The following is an 18,812-nucleotide window of genomic DNA, read 5'->3' as shown; positions in this document are numbered from 1 at the left end:
TTGATGCAACCCTCCAGCATCTAGTACATTAATCAGACAGCAGCCAAGCCAAACCAACTTGGAAAAGGGTTTCAGCGCAGCCCCGCCTATATTAGATCATTCAGATCATTAGATCATTAGATGGCTCAAAACCACCCCGATCCACGAATCACAACTATCACATATCTGCTGATGTCGCTAGCCACGTCAACTACACCCCGTTCAAGTGCTTTGCCATCCGTGTGCCCACTGTGCCCCGATGAACCATCCGCCCAAGGGTCTGATGCCATCCCCGACTGCAGGAAGGTAGACGGCGCGAGAGTAGTCCGTCCTAGGCTTACGCCAAGGCGGAGCCTTGTTTCATTGTTCTCCCTATTGTATTCCGATATTGTGTACGTAGTTCGGAATTACAGAGTAGACCCACCTGGTGATCGGCGGGACTTATGTGGCGGGAGTGGGAACGCTGTCTTGGCGGTTTGCGACTTGCGACTTGCGACTTGCGACTCGCGACCAGGAGGACAAAAGTCAAAAAGTCAAAGAACGTGAATAATGCCTCGGCAGTGACGAACGACGACGGCAGATCGACCGCCCAGCCAGTGCCGATACTACCGAAGAACCTGGAAGGCGAACCTGGAAGCCGGGTCTGGCCCCGATACTACTAGCATAATGTAGCATTCATGGTTCTTGGCTCATGTACAAGTTTGCGTGATCGCCGGTGTTATGGTGTGGTCGCAAAATTCACGTCGTCGTTCAGGTGCTGACTCGTTAATTGGGAAACATTGACGGATTCTTGTTGTAGTCCAGTCAGTCCAGATCCCGAAGCAGATTATCCAAAACACCCCGTGCCTTCTTGATATCAGGCGCCTCGTCTTCCCAGTACGTTAGGGTTTCGAGCGTGGGACTTAGATGCGCCTTTAATCCGCCGGGATGGATATTAGGGAGTTTGATATTCCCGCTCCGTGTTAAAGCAATGAATATTAACGACGCCGTCACCAAAGCCCGAAGGTCAAACCAGATCCCGTGGTGTCGATGGCGAAGACACCGCGCTTGAAGGATCTTCAGGCTACAATCGAGACCGGACTGGACGAGGTCTTGGATGATGGCCGACTCCTCGTTGTTGATAGGAGGGGGCAGAATAACTCTTGTTGCAGATGCCGCAGCAGCAGCGGTTGGGCCGATAGGGTGGTGAACCGCGAAATACAGGAACGGCTGGTACAGCCAGAGCCGGATTTCTAGGAAGCGGTTGCTCAGCGCCCAGCTTAGTTCGAGGGAGATGGACTCGCGGGTGTCGGTGGTGTTGTATCCTTGTTGGTGAGCACCGCCTGGGCTGGAGTTGCTTTCGTAGTATTTCATTGCGGGCGGCAGGTTCGCGAACCATGCGTTGATTTGGGATTCGAACTCGAGTGCCATTGGGATTAGTGGTCTGATGTTTGACCATGTGGAGGAGTCGCCGCGGTAGAATGCGTTTAACACTCTGTTGCCGATGCGGCGTAGGGCAACTTCGGTCAGGTAGTAGTACCAACTTTGTTCTTCGTTGAAGAGCTTTGTGATGTGGTTTGATACGCCTAGGCCAGGAAGGCCGACTGGGTCGAGAACAGATGGGGTTTCAGAGCGGTTCCAGTCAGACATTTGGTCGCGGTGTTTTGGATATTCATCGGACAGCGTAGGAGGCGTAGGAAAGAGAGCTGGGTATTCGTATTCCGCAATCGCAGACTGCGGCAGAGGCAGTTCGACGCGAATTTCCACTTCGGACTTGAAGCACGACCAGTACAAGCTTTGCTCAAAACGTTGAGCAACGGATGGTTGCTGTTCAGCCTCGTACACTGACCTATCAAGGCCTTCAATCAACCTCAGGCGCAGTCGGTAGAACGTCGAGGCTTGGTAGAAGTGGTTCCAGGCTGAGAGCGGGCGAAACGTATACATCAGATACACTGCCAAGTTAGCTTCAACATATCTTGAATCGATGATTAACATACCTCCCGCAAAAAAATGACATTCCGCACCAATAACAGAATACTGCAGCAAGCCGATCCTCTTCCGCGCCATCATGAAGAATGCCTCTCCCTCACGCAGGTGACTCTCAGAGCTCGACGTCAAACCACCACGCCACCCAGATCCCTCATGAAGCGATCCCGTCGCTTGTGGCCCTTGCGTAGAAGCAGTAAACGGCTGCGATATACACCCCAGCGCACAGGCTATAAGAACAAGACAAGACTGCGCATCCCACTGCAACCCAAACTCCGCAGCATGCCGCCCAGACCGAATCAGAGCTTCCAGATCCAATATCGGATTTTTCGTGTGCACATTCTGAATAAACTGGTCCACCAGCGCTGGTATCTGTTCATCTGGGGTGAAGCGCAGCCCATCAGGCAGTGTCCCTGACTCCGTCGACCTCGACCTATACTCGACCACCCCGTGGGAGTACTGGAACAGCGTTGTGATGAGTGAGTTTTCGCGGAACTGTCCGCTGAATATAGGCCATGTGAGGACTGCATCGGCGCTGCATCGGCATGCTGGGATCTGGAGGTAGTCCTGTTGCCACTCCTCTGCTCTGGTGGGAACGCGCTCGCGCTCTCGCTCGTGGCGCTCTGGGAGTTGTATCTGACTCCGGCTCCAGTTTGGCTGCGGAGTTTCTGTCCGCGAGCTCAGAAGCTGCTGGATGTTCTCGACTGTCTTGGATAATGTATCCAGTCGGTCTAATACTTTGCCGAACTCCCTATTTAGAATTTAGTACATCAAGTCACTGTAGGAGTCAAATCGGAGGCACACACTGTCGACCAATAGTACTATCATCTCCGCGCGAAACATACACGCAGTCGATGTCATTAGAATGGCAGAACCCGCATGCCGGGTGGCCATTGTCGCAGCGGATCTTTCGCCGTCGACATGTTTGGCAGGCGGGCTTTCGGCGCACTGTGCCGGTTTTCGGCCTTTTATTCGGAGGCGGCTGGCTGTCCTCTTGGTGGTTCTCTGATCTGGGAGATGGGCTTTCTAGGTCTGGATCCATGTCATTGATTTAAATGCAATTGGGTCGTAGATGTAGATGTGATGTTGGTTCGCGATGGAGTCTGGGGAGAAAACTGGGGTGCGCACGTGATTCTCCGGTAGACCGAGGGAGAAGAGTATTCATTAAAGTATTCATAAAGTATTTACATATATTTATATAATAGTAGCATTTAAAGGTTATTTTTCTTATATTGCGCCCTTAGCTTTCAATCGTTGTAGGCGTTTAGTCGATGCCCAGATGTATATCCGTTTACAACATTAAATTCAGAAACCTCAGAACCATCATATTAGAATAGAAACTAAAGGTAAACTTTACAAGCTAAAAAACCTTGTCTACCATCGCACGATACTCACGCTGTCGCTGACACTGGTCCAGAAAGACCTGATACTTGGCAGCAAGAAGCGTTTTCTCATATCCTCCCTCAGCCGGATAGAAGATGCTCCCATGCTTGCTCATATGGTCAATAACGTCCCACAAATCAAGAGTCTGTCCCTCAGAATCTACGTTTCCAGCTTTCACACCCAGCATTGCAGCCCCGTGGCACACAGCCGCCTCGACGTAACGTCCGCGCGGAACGACGACGGGCATGTTACACGCGGACGCAATCAATTTGACCAATATGTCGTTCTGGCACTGCGATCCGGACATGAATATGGAGCTGATAGAGTGGCCGGAGCTGTTCATTGTGTCGACTATTTGCTTTGTTTGCAGGGCGATGAATTCGAGCGTGCCGTAGTAGTGGATCGCGAGGTTTTCGATCGAGGTGTCGCTGGTGAGACCGACGAGGGAGCCGGTCATTTTCGGGTCTGCGAGAGGTGACCGGTTTCCGAAGAGGTCGCCGTAGAAAAAGAAATATCGCGCTAGTTTGCCGATGCAGGGGAGCTTGCGCTTGGCGGTTAGGGTTTCGAGGTGGGTGTTGAGGAGGCTGAAGATGTTTGTTCCCTGGCTTTCAGCGAGGGCGAAAGCTGCTTTTGATGCTGGGTGTGTTTCAAGGACATGTCGTAGAAGTTGGCCGGTGGCAGACTGGCCTCCTTCAGCCATCCAGCAGTCGGCGAAGATGGTATCTCGGTATGGTCCCCATACACCGGGGACGAACACCGGGTTGGGTGACATTGCGATGTGGCAGGTTGATGTCCCGGCCACGACGGCGAGGCGTTTGAATGCTTCAATACGACCGTCGCCTGCCTTGTATGTGGTTCCCTTGTGACCGTTCAGTTCCATCTCTACTTTGGCGCCAACGGTTCCAATCCAGCCTGCGTATGCATCAATGACACCACTTCCGATCGCGATTCCAGGGCGGAGGCCGAGCTCGCTGGCTGCTTTTTCGCAGAGGGTACCGGCACATTCGCCCGCGCTTAGATGCTGACCGGTCTGTCATATGTTAGAACACGAGTTTAGCATATGGTTAGCGAAAGGGTTATTTGACTACTCACTTCACCGTTGACACCACCAATCTGACTGAAGCCCCCGTTTGCCAGTTCACCTAGTCCTATTTCCTCCAGAAAATCCTTCTGCCATCCTGTCGTACTTCCTTCAACCCCCTTCGGCAGATAGGCCTGCTTACACACCATACTGGAGAAACTGCGCGCCTCGCCGCCCGTCGCAATATGGGTCAGCGCATCAACAAGATCATAGAACTTGCACTCCGAAAATACCTCGGGCGGCATATGATTCTTCAGCCACAGGATCTTCGGAATCTCCATCTCCAGAGACATCGTATCACCGACATAGCGCAGCACCTTGTGCTTAGTGGCATTGATCAGGTCCGTTTCATTTGTAGCGCGGTGATCCAGCCACAAGATGATGTTGCGATCGGTATTGAAGTCTGGACCGGTGACGGAGACCGGGCAGTCGGTTTTGGATGAGAAGACGGAGAGCGAGCAGGTTGCGTCGAAGCCGATGCCGTGGATTTCTGCTGGGGGGATGTTTTGCTCGGCGAGGGCCTGGCGGACTGCGGTGCAGATGCATTGCCAGATGTTGGAGGTTGATTGTTCCTATTCATGAAGGTGTTAGTTTTGCTCCCTTGGTGAGGGTGATTGTCAGTGGGCATACGTAGTATTCCTGTTCTGGCTGCCAGAGGCCAATCTCCTTGGATGCTAGACCGACAATGTCGCCATTGTGGTCGATGATACAGGCACGCGCACTCCCGGTGCCGACATCGATGCCGATGTAGTAACCTTTCTTAACTTGCATCGTGGTAGAAGTTAGGTTGTGAGAAGAGTAAGAGAGGTGAGATTGTCAGGAAGGAGGTCTACTTAGGACTCCCCGCTGTGGAGGCATATTTATGGCAGACGACCAGGTACTCAGTGTTACAAGAACGAAACAATGCGAGAATAACTTTGCATTTGTGAAAGAGACGTCCGTCCAGTACACAACCTTATGTGAAGTAACACAAACAGTCCAGACCTCTCGGGGAATTCGCCGTTTTGCCCGATCTGCAGGTCAAATGATGATCGCTCGGGACTGAGTGCTGTGATTCGGCGAAGTTTCCGGGGATCTTATTGGGTGCGAGACCGAATCGCCGTGCTCCGAGTTTGCATGTTTGCATGTTTGCTTTCTGCCTTCTGCCTCGTATTTGAGAATTGCTGCTTCGTTCTCCAACTCCCCGCAGTTCAACTCTCGATGCGCATCATCAGACCGTCTGTAAGATTGCGATAATGGCAGAGTCAGTCATGCTGGTTAAACAGCTGTCGTTTCTCTCGAGATCGTGTCAACAGACTAAACCATAACCCGACAAACCCTCCTGGCAGTGTTGCCCTTTCCAGAGCCAAAAGACTGACTCGCATTTGAAACACCCACAATGGAAGGTCATCTGGGTACCACAATCCTACGGGACTACCAGTTTTGACGCCGCTGAAGAGCTTGATTCAGGTATCTCCAGAGCTAACACAAACGAAGCAAGTCTAAACCAATCTAGAGCTCTACAACAGCCGCAATACTCACAACCCTATCCGCAGTCACCACGCCAGAACAAGCCCCTAATCTCAGATTCACCCAGTTGCCTCCTGCAGGTGTAGACCATCTCCTGTACGAGAAGATCTTCCAGGACCACAACGTGCGGTTGAGAAGCGTAGGGGCTATTAAAGTAGCTAAGGTGCGAATTATGATGCAATGGTAGAACTGAATATACTTGAACAGTCCATTCGATTATTTGAGTATTATTTATGAAGAATAGATTACTCGAACCCGTGGGTCGGCAGCCTAAAACAGCCGATCCCCCAGACTTTGTCCCATGTAAAGCTGTTCGCGGAGTATGGTGTTCTAGCCTATAACCTAGTTCTGAGCCATTACCTGTCACTCATTCCTGTTGGGTCTAAGCTTAGCCTGACACTGGCAACGACGTAGCTAATCTGGTCTCACACATCGCTAATACAAGAGTCTCCTTGCAGTTGGCTGCTACACAGAGGCGACTCCTTTATACACCTAGTCAAGACTGAAGTAGGCCCAGTCGCATATAGGAGGGAGCCACTAATACAACCCCAACAGCTCCATTACCTTGTCGCATCAATTGCCGTTCACCGAGAAATTGCAGCCGGCTCTCACAGACGGCAAATCCACCCTGATCCTGCGTGTCGGGAATTGATTTCCTGGCAAGCCGATGCCGGAGAACATCTGCATCGCGGCACGGAGGATACACTATACAGCAACGACAAGCCGGGCTGGACTCGGTCGAGACGGGCGTAAACTTAGTCTGTCGGATCGGCTATCGAGCCGTCAATGCTCTGTACTAGTTACAGGGCTAATTGGCCGTGGCAGGTCCGCAGTATATAGTGTGGCGGCTCTGATTGGTGGAATGTAATTTTCCGTCGCTGGAGTTCTCGCCGAACCCTCCGATGACGGACTTTTATACACCGGATGCTTGGGGGATTCAGTGGTCTGAGATGGTTATCAAGCTTTAAATGTTATGAAGCTGTAGTTTGATCTGACTGAGTGTTCGGCTGTTCGCAGACTAATTAAATCCATCAGCACAGCCATGACTCTATCCAACATCCTCTGCATCAAAGACCTCGAAGAGGCCGCAAACCCCGTCTTGACCAAGACCGTTCGCGGTGAATACTACCTATATCTAATCAATTAAACAAACACTGACAGGCACAGAATACTTCAACGAAGGATCCGAACACAATCTCGCACTCCAAGGCAACATCTCCGCCTTCGACCGGTACAAGATCCGCCCGCGCATTCTCCGCAATGTATCCAAGATCCAAAGCCAAAGGCGCCTCCTGGGCTCATCAACGCCATTCCCACTCGTCGTTGCGCCGTCAGGAATGCAGTGTCTCGCGCATCCAGATGGCGAGAAAGCAACCGCCCGCGCGGCGGCAAAGGCCGGGATCCCGATGGGTGTTTCTACGTACGCGACAACTTCGCTAGAGGATGTTAAGAGTGCGGGCGATGAGGCTGTTCCTGGGAATACGTACATGCTGCAGCTGTATATCTTCAAGAACAGGCAGGCGACGGAGAATCTGGTGAAGCGGGCGGAGAAGGCTGGGTATAAAGCTGTGATGCTGACGGTGGACACGCCGAGGCTGGGGAATCGGTATAATATGAGTCGGAATGGGTTTGGGCTGCCGGCGCACCTGTCGCTGCCGAATTTTGGGGAGACCAAGGTTGGGCCGATGGTGCAGCATGTTCTTAAGGATGGGCAGGTGGTTGAGGAGCCGAATGAGGCTGGTATGTGGTCTCTATATATACAAAACGGGTTAAGCTGATGATGCAGATGATGCGCTTACGTGGGAAGAGTCTCTGGTATGGCTGCGGTCTCTTACCACAATGGAGATCTGGTTGAAGGGGGTCAGTACAGCGGAGGACGTCGAGATTGCTGCGTCTTCACCCGCCAACGTCACCGGTATCATCGTTTCAAATCACGGCGGCAGACAGCTGGAGTCTGCACTTCCAACGCTGGACTCGCTGCCGGAGTGCGTTGAGGCTGCGCGGAAGAGCAACAAGAACATGCAGGTCTGGGTTGACGGGGGTATTCGCAAGGGGAGCGACATCTTCAAGGCCGTAGCCCTAGGAGCGGACGGCGTCATGATCGGCAGGATTCCTCTCTGGGGGTTGGCGGTTGCAGGAGAGCAGGGAGTCGCCAGGGGGCTGGAGATTCTGCAGTCTGAGTTTATACATACAATGGCTCTGGCTGGATGCAGGACACTGGCTGATATCAAGCCATCCAGCCTGGCGAAGCTGGACAGAGGGGGTTTCTACGCACGACTGTAGAGAATACATAGAACGTCACAATCAAGTGGTTAAGCAGATAGCTATAGAACTCCACCAATTTTAATCATTCACCCCTGATCAAAGTCTTGATGCCACCCCCAGCCCTAACCTGCTTGAACGCCAGCTCAGCATCCTCAAACTCAAAGACGCTCGTTATAAGCTCATCAACCGTGACCTTTCCTGCAGCCAGCAGCTCAATCGCAAGCCGATAGTCGCCCCCAGAATACCGAAAACTCCCCTTCACATTAATCTCCTTGGTGCAGACTGCCGTAATCGGAAACCGCACTTCATCCCGGCCCATACCACCCTGCACATACGTGCCCCCAGGCCGGAGAACATGGATACCAGTGTTGATAGACGCCTCAGCCCCAGAGGCATCAATCACCACATCAGCACCATCCCCAAGGTCACTCTCCACACGCAGCCGAGACGCATTCTCAGCAGCAGATACACTTCCATCCGGTATAAACCCCGACGTGGCAGCATACCCCGTCGCAAAATCAACCCTATTCTGCTGGATATCAACAGCAACGACCTTCTTCGCCCCAAACGCCTTCGCAACAGCACAGCAAAGCAACCCCACAGGCCCAGCCCCAAACACCACAACCACCTGGCCGGGCGCTACACCCGCCTGCCGCACAAGATGCGTCGCAACCCCCAGCGGCTCCACAAGCGCCCCCTGCTCCAGCGTCAAATTCCCAGGGAGCTTATAGCACAAGTCCTCCGAGAGTCTGTAATACTTGGCAAGGGTCCCGTCAAACGGCGGCGTCGCGGCAAAGGCCATCTCCGCGCACAGATTGTATTTCCCGGCTTTGCAGGCGTCGCAGCGTCGGCAGGGCTCGCCGGGTTCGAGGGTGACGTTGTCGCCGGGTTGGAGGGTTGTCACGGCCGATCCGACCTGGGCGACTATCCCTGAGGATTCGTGGCCGAGGATAAGCGGGTTTGTTACTTTGAAGGGGCCGATTTGGCCGCTTGTCCAGTAGTGGACCTGGCAGTAGGTATGTTAGATAGGCTATGGAGGACTTGGGTAGGGGTAGGCGTACATCGCTGCCGCAGATTCCGGTGTATTTGACCCTGACGAGGACATCGTGGGGATCTTGCAGTGTTGGGACTGGGCGGTCTTCGAACTTGAAGGTCTGGATGCTTTCGAGGACGAAGGAGCGGTTCTTTCTTGTTAGTTGAGCGTATAATAGTCATACCAGTGATACCACTTACTGCTGCAGGATCGGGGAGATGCATTTTGATATCTGGCTTTAAATTATCCTTAATGTTCTGTTCCCGTACTTATAATCTTGCAAGATGCTGTTCATGGTTCGGAGTCTTCGCCGTTCTCACCGTCTCCCCACAACATTTTATAGATCGTCCGGTCCACATCTTCTCGAAGTCCGATACTGGAACATTCGGCGTTGAATTTACCGAAATTGACGGACCCGGTCTGCTTAGCCGCCGGGAATCCAGGTCTCGAATAGCCATGGTTCTATATTAGCTGGGTCTGGGCCTCGGTCTAAGGATAAGGATGAGAGTATCTGTTTGTAGTGGTCTAGTTCGATGTCGGCTCTAGAAGGGTTTGCCATGTTGTGATATACTTGGTGTTGGATATTTGGATATTTGTAGAAGGTATGTACATCTTCACGACATTGCCCTACTAAATCCCTCTCACAGGCAGGTGTAATATTCTCCACGGGAGTCGAAGCTACCCACTTGTCCCCATATTAACCCCCCGGGGTTTTCGCCGTTTTTGCCGTCATAACTAACTAGTTAACTAGTTATACATATGACTCATCTACTTGCTGGTTCAGATACGAGCAATTGATAAACATTTCCAGGCTTAACTAACAAGCTGCGTACCTCGTGTAGACCCGATAGCAGGCATAACTAACATCTGGTTAATATAATCACCCCTGCAACGGCACAAACCCCTGATAATAATCCATCTTCCCAAGCCCCACCCCATTCGCCCTAAGAATCCCATACGCCGTCGCCAAATGGAAGTAGATATTCGGCAGCACAATCGCATGCGCATACACAGCACCGCTCATATCCACATCCCCCAGCGGGCCGCGATTCGTCGGCTTAACGGCCTCGCCCTGCGCATTGACGAGATCTTTGTCTGCTGCACGGAGGGTCGTGAGAACTGTCTCGATGCGCGCGTGGCATTCGGCGAATGTGTTTGGTTTGGCGCCTAGCTGGGTCGGTTCGCGGTCTGTGAGGCGGGCGGCGAGGTATTCGGAGAATTGGGTCAGGCAGCGCACTTGGTCGGTGAGGGGGTACATGTCTGGGTGCAGGCGGGCGTCGAGGAGGGAGGATGGATCGGGGTGTTCTTGTTCGGCTTTGGTGAGGATGTGGGTGAGGGTGGCGAGGATGCCTTGGTTTATGCCGATCGTGCTGTCGTAGGTGGCCATCTTGGTGCACTGAAGTTGTTCAAGGAAGAATCAATTCATCTCAAGAGCAGAATGGGAATCATTGATCTCAATAAATGCCCCTCTACTGTGGAGCAGGTAAGCACTAACTACGAGCTACTAAGAAGTCGCCGGTCTGCCCCGATGCTCCACACTCTGTATAGATCATGCTTTGCTCTGTACTGAGTATGCTCTATCAATTAAGCTAGGATAGAAACGAGGCTGTAGTCTCACTTCTATTCAGTCGGTCATCAGGATATTGCAAGAAAAACACCACCATAAGCATCACGCTCATTGCTCAACCTCTCTCCAGCCTTCAACCCTCTCCTCTCCTCCACATCATCCAATTCCAAAACCCATCCATCACGAAAAACATCCAACAGAACCCCAGTAATCAGACCAATAACCCTCAGTCCAAAGTCCTGACTCGCCGGACACAGGAACGGCCGCCCCCCAAACGCGAGAAACGACAGATCCTGCACGACGCCTGCTTTCTTCCATCTCTCGGGCTTGAACTGCATGGCGTCTTCTCCCCATGTTTTTGTATCGGTTTGGCAGGCTTCCACGTCGGCGAAGCAGGTTATTGGGCTGTTGGTGTTACTGAAACGGTACGCGCGTCGAATTCGCCTCGAAGGTGGATACAGCCGGAGGGCTTCTTTGACTAGAAACTTTGCAGAGATCTTGTTCTCGTAAGATTCAGTCTTAAACTGGGCGTCTGTGGGTTTTTGTGCAAATGAAATGAGGGTGGAAGTTTCTTCCTGGTTATCCCGGCGATGCAGCTCCATGAATAGTCTCAACGCAACGCGCCAAACAGTCTCGAAACTGGGTAAGATCAGATTCAGCGGGTTGGATCGTGGATCCAGGATGTCGCGGCCTGGGAAGACGGCGGATAGTGCGGTCTGGAAGTCGTGGTTGTCCTTGAAGTCTTTCACTGGTTCTTTGCCATTCGGTTCCTCTATTTTCATGTCCACCCAAGTCTTGTGTATGATCGCGGCCAAATCAAGGAGACGTTCATCGTCGACTTCGCCCGTCATATGGAAAAACACGCATAGAGACGATTGGAGCGCCAGGACCTGTGTTACAGACGCCAGGTTGACTCGCCCGTCGCCCGTCGCGAGTAGCATATTCACCGTGTCCCAGCCCGTGCGATACAGAACACAGCGCAGTCTATCCCAGCCCGTATCGGTGAGTTTCATGAGCCTGGCCACCCCCTGGACAAACCGCTTTGCTTCGTCCTTGTCGGTAGTGGTGAAAGCGTTGCGAATACCGAATACCCTCTTGATTGTCTCGTTTTCGAGGGCCCTTGCTTCGTGCTCAGAGAGGTTGTTCTTTCTTCCGTCTGGATGATACGAGCCTTCAATGACTTTGAGGCATTTCGGGCCTGTTCTGAAGTTGGTGATGGTGTTGGGTTTGGGATAGTTGAGGGTGTATCTGTAGTAGAAAAGTGCAATTGCAATTGCTGGGATTGCAAGACCAATGTAGGGAGAGATTCCCACTATCGTGTTCATCATGGCAATCTTAGCAGTGGTTCAGAGATCAGTCACTGTGTGGTTGAATGGTGAGAAGATGTCAACACCAGATGTGTTATGCAGCGGGAATATAAACAGCAGTGAATACACACATCTCAGCAGCGATTGGCCAGTAATTTTGAATCCACTTTGTTGGCTGTTCGTGGCTTATATTCACAAGTCCAGCTTCCACCAACGAGTTGAACGTCATAATATTTCCACTGGCTGGAGAATACTCTGTTTATAATTAGTCGATGAGTACACAATTAAAGAGCTGTATATAAAGTATTATCTATCCATTAAACCACCACAGCTATGTTATCTCCCTACATGCTCCTCCGTGATACCAAACGTCCTCGTCGCCCGAATAATCCCCGCCTGACTCGACTGACTCCCATCATCCTTATCCTCTTCACGAACACGATCATCCAGAGTATAACCCTCATATCCACCCGTAACAGTCGTCCTCGTACTCGCCAACGGGAAATCCTCAAGCTCCAGCCCAGACTCCGCACGCGTGCGCCTAGCAGAGGCAGAGGCCGAGAAAAAGTATCTAGAGCGAGAATCCTGCGCATTGCTACTGCTCGTATGCGTATACCGAGTTATCCCATCGAGTCGCATCCCAGTCGACTGTAGGCTTCGCAGGATTGGCACGAACTGCGGGGCGCTGGCGGTGACGTTGCTGAGGCATAGGGCTAGTTGCGTGCATACGGCGACGGGCCATGTGTGTGAGGTTGGGTCGGGGCTGTGGATTGTCTTGTGGATTAATGTGATTTGGGCGAGTAATGTGCCGGGGACCCTAGTCATTTAATATCAATTAATCAGCTAGTTCTCTTGTTGGAGTACTTCTTATGGGAGACATACACAATCCGGAATAGAAAGACGGAGGTCAGGTTGAGTCGCCGCTTACACGATGTCTGCACGTTGATCAGCACGACGACAGCATGTGCAATGATGGCAATCTCAGCCAGGATCATCGATGCAGCCAGGTAGATGAACCACGCCTCCTACCTGTTGTTAGTCTTGAAACTCCTTTGGTGTGGTAGTAGTAGTAGTAGTAGTAGTAGTAGTAGTAGTAGTAGTAGTAGTAGTAGTAGTAGTAGTAGTAGTAGTAGTAGTAGGGTCTCTTACGCGGTTGTAGCATCGATCATGGATATAGTCCCACTGCCGCGGATGGCACTGAAAGGCCGAGCCAAAGACGCCTACCACGGCCACGACGGCGATTGCGAGTTGCCGGGCCATGAAGCTGTAGTTGTTGCGGGAGGCGAGGTATTGGACGAAGCAGAGGAGCGAGAGCTGGGAGAGGGCGATGCCGAGGACGTAGAAGAGGGTTGAAGCATATTGAGCCTGCTCATTAGCAGCTCTTCTAATATAACTTAAAGAGGATCTGTTGGGTACTTTGAGAATTCCGGCAACCTGGCTCTCACTGAGCTGCGTGATAGGGCTTCCGTATCCCAGATTCACGGCGATGGAGACGGCCACGGCTTGAGCGATCGACGCTGCCTAGGAAGATTATTAAAACATCACCTGCAGACCAGTTCAACGCTTACCATGGCCAGCATGGCGTAATAGTCATCTCGAAAGAACGTGCCAAACTTCCACCATTTGGTCGCCAGCCGAGCGAGACACCCTAGGATCAAAGTAACCAGCAGGAACCGCGTCAAGACAATCACAGCGGGCGCGTTGCTGTCCTCTGGATATCGAGACATGTCTGCGAGCCAGCAGCCTGTCTAGTTGGTACTAATGCGGCATAGGTGTCGAGGGATCTGGGGTGTTTGCTGTTTTTATTAAGAGTATATGCAGCCAACTATACCACAGGCTGACAGCGTAGGATTCCAGGATGGATTCACCCTGCAGGGCCCGTCTCGAAAGCGTTAGATCTACTACAGACTAAGACAGGCCAAGATAAGGACGCGGATCACTGGAAGACGAATACGATCCATTATTCTCCCGGCTGGGATATCCGACTGGCCGTCAACGTGGTGTTCGAGCACTGCAATCAAGTCCCCACGGGAATATTCTCGATTTCTCGATTTCTCGATTTCTCAATTTCAATTTCTCAATTTCTCCGATTGCGATTAAGACAGCTAGTCCATCCTGGCTGCTCGATATTAGACGGCCTCGCCGTCCTGAACATTCCGGTGGCGGGCGCAGAGATCCGCAATTAAAAATGTCTTAGCAGTGGAAATGAATGCTACGCTGTGCCAAGGGACCCTTGCTATAATTCCTTCTTATTATCAGCTGTTCCCTTTTTGTTACCAGCTCGTGGCAGTAGTCCGACTTTGTGATGGGTCAGAAATGGCCAGGAATGAGGGGCTGCCTAGTCTCCTGAGGTTGTGCTACAGTCTTCGGTTTATTCATTAATATTAATATCCCTCCTAAGTCCTTTACTTATGGACTGAACTCTCTTGTTTTTCTCGTCAATCGCTCTCCACCATGAAGACCCCATTCAGCGACCCCCATGAGCTGCATGGCTCCGCGAGGGACAGCGACTCCGACGATGCTGTCCTGGCACGACTGGGCAAGAAGCAAGTTCTGCGCGTAAGAATCTGAAGCATTGGATGAGGACCAGGAACTGACTCGATTAGCGGAACTTTGGGCTGGTGTCTATGCTCGGGTTCAGCTGTACGATTCTCGTCACTTGGGAGGGTCTCACAAGGCATGTACAACTGTAAAGTATAGAAGTTGAACGAATACTGACAATTCCAGTTTGTTCCTTCTGCCATTGACCAAGTTCGTATCCTGTCCTACAAACGAGGCTGCGCTGACAACTTAATAGTGGTGGCCCCGCTGGGACTGTATATGGCTTTATCTTTGTTTGGATCGGTACCGCGTGTGTTTTTGTTGTTCTGTCGGAGTTGGCTTCAATGTATGTCTCCTGAAACTCGAAATTGTTGATGCTGATGTCTTAGGGCTCCAACTTCCGGAGGACAGTACCACTGGGTTTCCATGCTGGCTCCTCCTTCGAGTGTCAGATTCCTGAGCTACATATCCGGTATCTCCAACTTCCTTCACCTGTGATTCTTCAACTGTGACATGCTAACAGCGTAGGATGGCTCACGGTGATCGGGTGGCAGGCAACCTTCGCCACAGCCTGCTATCTAACAGGCACCATGATCCAAGGAGTCGTCGTCCTCACGCACCCAGACTACGTGCCCGCGTACTGGCATCCGACAATGTACTACTGGGCCGTCGTCGCCTTCGCAGTCGGAATCAACGTTGTCGGCCGCAGCGTCCTCCCCAGGCTCGAAGGCCTGATTCTCGTCGTGCACATCCTGGGCTTCTTCGCGGTCATGATCCCGCTGGTTTCGCTGGCAGAGATCGGCTCGGCCAGGGACGTCTTTACCCAGTTTAACAACCAGGGGAATTGGTCGTCGGACGGACTGTCGTTCTTTGTTGGTCTGATTGGGTGTGTTTTTGCCTTTGCTGGTGGCGATGCTGCTGTTCATGTACGTCTGCAATACCTAAACCACCTTCCAAGCTTAACCCGTCTAGATGTCAGAGGAGATTGAAAACGCCAGGGTCGTCGTCCCCCGGTCCATCCTGCTCAGTGTCCTGATCAACGGCATGCTGGGCTTCGGTATGCTGATCGCGGTGCTGTTCTGCCTGGGAGACCTCGACACGGCCCTGGCCTCGCCAACTGGATATCCATTCATGGAGATATTCCGCAACGGGACGGGCTCTGTTGGAGGCGCTGCTGCCATGTCTGCCGTCGTTATAACGGTGTGTATCTGCTCCTCGACCGGCATGATGGCTGCGACCTCTCGCCAGTTCTGGTCGTTCTCGCGCGATCGAGGTGTCCCGGGCTGGAGGTTATGGAGTCGAGTACGTCTATCCAGGATGTCTATACCAGTGCAGATGAATGAATGCTGACAGTCCAGGTTTCTCCATCCACTTCCATCCCAGTCTGGTCGGTTGTGCTCACGACAGTAGTCTCCTTCCTCCTGGCGTTGATCCCCATCGGGTCTGAAGTAGCATTCAACGACCTATGCGCCATGTCCATCTCCGGCCTGTATGTGTCGTACATCCTAGTCGCAGCTCTACTCTTGTGGAGGCGTCTCAACAAGACCATCTACTTATCAGCCGATTCCAATGAGCCCGTGAACACGATCGGCGCAAAGCTGGTCTGGGGCCCGTTCCATGTCCCTGGGATCTGGGGCGTGCTGGTCAACATCTTTGCCATTGTCTACGCGCTTATTGTGGTGTTTTTCAGCTTCTGGCCGAGCGAGACGCCGGTTGTGCTGGAGACTATGAACTTCAGTGTCGTGGGCACAGTCAGCGTTATCCTGCTGAGCATTGTGTACTATTATGCCCGTGCTCGTCATGTATACACGGGTCCTATTATCGAGACTCACTACTAGATTAAAACCAGGATATCCAATTCAGACTGTTAAACGTTATCACCATTCATAACTAAACAACCATCAAGAAACCAACCCCTCCTCCTCCCACGGAACCAGCGTCTCCCCCTCTACAAACCTCCCCCCAGGCGGCCTCCACATCAGCGTATACGCAATCGGCAACAAAGCCCTCTCGCAGCCCTCCCACTCCCCCTTCTCCTCCTCGCTCAGCTCCCGATCCGGAACAGGCTTTACAACATTGGTAAGGATCCTCCTGAATCCATACTGCTCGTACAGACCAGCCCCGAACTCGGATGCATCCAGCCACGCCTCGAGACCGCGTTCGTCGGCGATGCGTAGACCCCAGTCCACGAGTAAACGGCCGAGTCCTTGCCTCCGGTAAGACGGCATTGTGAATGCAATGTGCAGGACTATTCCAACACGTCACCACTATATCATTAAAAAAGATCAAGGATAAGGTGTAGACATACAAGCATGAGCCCTCCTTGCCATCTTCTCGCGCGGCCGCTCAAACTGCCGAAACGCCTTCGTCGCAAACTCCCTCGAAACACCCTCTGGATACCAATCCGCCACAGCCTGACTCTCTCCCTCAAGATGGGTATTAGAATGCGGATCCGTCTCGTAGAAATACCACTTCGCAGCCGCCGCGATGTAATCGTCCGCGTGTGTATCAACCACTTTGATCCAGGTTAGATGCAGCTGCTGCTGGTTGTATTCGTCTACCTGGCCGGCGATGCAGGTCTGCAGGCTTCCCTGGCGGTCATTGTGCAGGATGGGGAAGAAGAGGCGCAGAAGGCCCTGGTAGGGTGTTTCGAAGGCTTCCCAGAGGTTTTGCGTTAGGGCTGGGAAGTCGGTGGTGGTTATGGGGCGGACTTGGAAGCGGGGGGGCATTTTCGGTGTATTATCAAAGATTTGCTGCGAGACTGTAAGTCGTTGTTTGACAGGTTGGGAATAACTAATATGTATATATTATATTATATATTATACAGCGTGGTTCCGAGCCATCCGACCGCCCCTCGTAATCTGACCGTCTAAAAAGTTAACGCTGACATATTAACTTTTGTGTAACATAATATAGAAAGCGTTTTTAGATGGAAAACGACATTGATCCATGGTGCTAGGACAGGGATGTCCTCCTTCTTGTTTCATCTAATGCAGTCTCTGAACTGGGTCTAGACTGGACTAGAGTCGAGGCAGATAAACCGGTCATTTCCTTTTAACCGGTCCTGCATTAGACCACTGCTAAAGATAAGCCATGGAAGTAATGCAAAGATTGTTAGGGTAGGCTAGGAAGTAAAGTAGTACGTCGTTAATGACACGATCTCCTGTTTAATCGTTGTATCTTAATATCTGCTCGTGATTGACATTATGAATACACTATTTTACTCCCAACTCATGCCTCAACTCGCCCGCATTCAACTCATGCATGCCTCCCATATTCGACCCCTCAACCTCAACCGGCACCATCTCCTTGCGCGGATCCTGCCCATGAGGCCAAACAGCACTATAGCTGTCTATATTCTTGTCTGCCGGCGATGGCTTCCGGTGCCGTATCCAGAGATATCCCAGCGCGCAGAATATTACTACGGCGCCGACTCCAGCGCCGACTCCGATTCCGGCCATGGCGCCTGTTGATAGGCTTGAGTCTGTTGCTGCTGCTGTTGCTGTTGCTGTAGTTGGAGTGGATGAGGACGTGGATGAGGACGTGGATGAGGACGTGGATGAGGACGTGGATGAGGACGTGGATGAGGACGTGGATGAGGACGTGGATGAGGATGAGGATGAGGATACAGAGGCCAGAGCGAGCACAGGGGCAATGGTAACAGCAGAAGAAGTCCCGCAGCAGCCATCACTATCACCACAGCACCATTCCGTCGAATTGTCCGTCCCATCGCAGGATGTCAGTTGTGTCGTCGACCCGGCAGTCTACACAGTATCAAGTCAGCCAGTCCAGTCCAGTCCACTTGCTCAGTACATACAGATCCAGAGCTGCAAACATCGACACAGTTCGCCTCCGGCCACTCGGGCGTAGAGCATAGACCCCGCCAGTACGAGGTGAGCGTGACGTTTCTGTTTGTGCCGTTTTCACGCTCCGTCTTGATGTTCTTGCACAGGCCGTTCTTCATGCACAGGTCTGCCGTCTGGCCATCGTCTGAGGCATCTGCGGAGCCGCCGGATGGGTTCGCCCGGTTGATCGCGCAGCAGGCGCTTGCTTGGTCCTCGATTGATGCGCACCGGCCGTTGAGCGGGTTGTCGTCGCTGTTGCCGTTGGGGTAGTAGCATACTGCGGATGCGGTGGTGAGGGACGACACCAGTAGGCTGCGATACCGCGCCATATGGCAGT

The 18,812-nt window shown here is 52.2% G+C and overlaps 10 protein-coding genes across 10 annotated transcripts; 2 read left to right on the top strand and 8 right to left on the bottom strand.

The window, feature by feature from the left end:
- Nucleotides 1-783: 783 nt before the first annotated feature.
- On the bottom strand, nucleotides 784-2,986 carry APUU_50403S (uncharacterized protein; the record flags this gene model as incomplete). The annotated part of the gene is made up of 3 exons (XM_041705397.1): nucleotides 784-1,910; nucleotides 1,956-2,695; nucleotides 2,751-2,986. 3 exons carry the CDS (start codon nucleotides 2,984-2,986, stop codon nucleotides 784-786), a joined length of 2,103 nt encoding a protein of 700 aa, XP_041557886.1.
- Nucleotides 2,987-3,304: 318 nt separating this feature from the next.
- Nucleotides 3,305-5,179, bottom strand: APUU_50402S (FGGY-family carbohydrate kinase; the record flags this gene model as incomplete). The annotated part of the gene is made up of 3 exons (XM_041705395.1): nucleotides 3,305-4,357; nucleotides 4,420-4,980; nucleotides 5,039-5,179. 3 exons carry the CDS (start codon nucleotides 5,177-5,179, stop codon nucleotides 3,305-3,307), a joined length of 1,755 nt encoding a protein of 584 aa, XP_041557885.1.
- A 1,780-nt stretch (nucleotides 5,180-6,959) lies between these two features.
- On the top strand, nucleotides 6,960-8,200 carry APUU_50401A (alpha-hydroxy acid oxidase; the record flags this gene model as incomplete). Its single annotated transcript, XM_041705394.1, has 3 exons — nucleotides 6,960-7,035; nucleotides 7,085-7,657; nucleotides 7,704-8,200. The coding sequence occupies 3 exons, from the start codon at nucleotides 6,960-6,962 to the stop codon at nucleotides 8,198-8,200; spliced, it is 1,146 nt and encodes a 381-aa protein (XP_041557884.1).
- Nucleotides 8,201-8,264: 64 nt separating this feature from the next.
- Nucleotides 8,265-9,439, bottom strand: APUU_50400S (NAD(P)-dependent alcohol dehydrogenase; the record flags this gene model as incomplete). The annotated part of the gene is made up of 3 exons (XM_041705393.1): nucleotides 8,265-9,188; nucleotides 9,244-9,366; nucleotides 9,416-9,439. The coding sequence occupies 3 exons, from the start codon at nucleotides 9,437-9,439 to the stop codon at nucleotides 8,265-8,267; spliced, it is 1,071 nt and encodes a 356-aa protein (XP_041557883.1).
- Nucleotides 9,440-10,095: 656 nt separating this feature from the next.
- On the bottom strand, nucleotides 10,096-10,602 carry APUU_50399S (DUF1993 domain-containing protein; the record flags this gene model as incomplete). The annotated part of the gene is made up of 1 exon (XM_041705392.1): nucleotides 10,096-10,602. The coding sequence occupies one exon, from the start codon at nucleotides 10,600-10,602 to the stop codon at nucleotides 10,096-10,098; it is 507 nt and encodes a 168-aa protein (XP_041557882.1).
- A 248-nt stretch (nucleotides 10,603-10,850) lies between these two features.
- On the bottom strand, nucleotides 10,851-12,110 carry APUU_50398S (uncharacterized protein; the record flags this gene model as incomplete). The annotated part of the gene is made up of 1 exon (XM_041705391.1): nucleotides 10,851-12,110. One exon carries the CDS (start codon nucleotides 12,108-12,110, stop codon nucleotides 10,851-10,853), a length of 1,260 nt encoding a protein of 419 aa, XP_041557881.1.
- Nucleotides 12,111-12,425: 315 nt separating this feature from the next.
- Nucleotides 12,426-13,816, bottom strand: APUU_50397S (uncharacterized protein; the record flags this gene model as incomplete). The annotated part of the gene is made up of 4 exons (XM_041705390.1): nucleotides 12,426-12,906; nucleotides 12,972-13,114; nucleotides 13,239-13,610; nucleotides 13,658-13,816. The coding sequence occupies 4 exons, from the start codon at nucleotides 13,814-13,816 to the stop codon at nucleotides 12,426-12,428; spliced, it is 1,155 nt and encodes a 384-aa protein (XP_041557880.1).
- A 727-nt stretch (nucleotides 13,817-14,543) lies between these two features.
- Nucleotides 14,544-16,468, top strand: APUU_50396A (putative GABA permease; the record flags this gene model as incomplete). The annotated part of the gene is made up of 8 exons (XM_041705389.1): nucleotides 14,544-14,648; nucleotides 14,696-14,766; nucleotides 14,817-14,840; nucleotides 14,887-14,976; nucleotides 15,020-15,102; nucleotides 15,159-15,556; nucleotides 15,603-15,932; nucleotides 15,989-16,468. The coding sequence occupies 8 exons, from the start codon at nucleotides 14,544-14,546 to the stop codon at nucleotides 16,466-16,468; spliced, it is 1,581 nt and encodes a 526-aa protein (XP_041557879.1).
- A 63-nt stretch (nucleotides 16,469-16,531) lies between these two features.
- On the bottom strand, nucleotides 16,532-17,359 carry APUU_50395S (putative GNAT family acetyltransferase; the record flags this gene model as incomplete). The annotated part of the gene is made up of 2 exons (XM_041705388.1): nucleotides 16,532-16,878; nucleotides 16,939-17,359. 2 exons carry the CDS (start codon nucleotides 17,357-17,359, stop codon nucleotides 16,532-16,534), a joined length of 768 nt encoding a protein of 255 aa, XP_041557878.1.
- A 486-nt stretch (nucleotides 17,360-17,845) lies between these two features.
- On the bottom strand, nucleotides 17,846-18,804 carry APUU_50394S (uncharacterized protein; the record flags this gene model as incomplete). The annotated part of the gene is made up of 2 exons (XM_041705387.1): nucleotides 17,846-18,394; nucleotides 18,448-18,804. The coding sequence occupies 2 exons, from the start codon at nucleotides 18,802-18,804 to the stop codon at nucleotides 17,846-17,848; spliced, it is 906 nt and encodes a 301-aa protein (XP_041557877.1).
- Nucleotides 18,805-18,812: the final 8 nt, after the last annotated feature.

The sequence above is a fragment of the Aspergillus puulaauensis genome, chromosome 5, assembly GCF_016861865.1.
Source record: "Aspergillus puulaauensis MK2 DNA, chromosome 5, nearly complete sequence".
NCBI classification, from domain to species: Eukaryota; Fungi; Ascomycota; class Eurotiomycetes; order Eurotiales; family Aspergillaceae; genus Aspergillus; species Aspergillus puulaauensis.
This window is presented reverse-complemented; position numbering and strand designations above follow the sequence as displayed.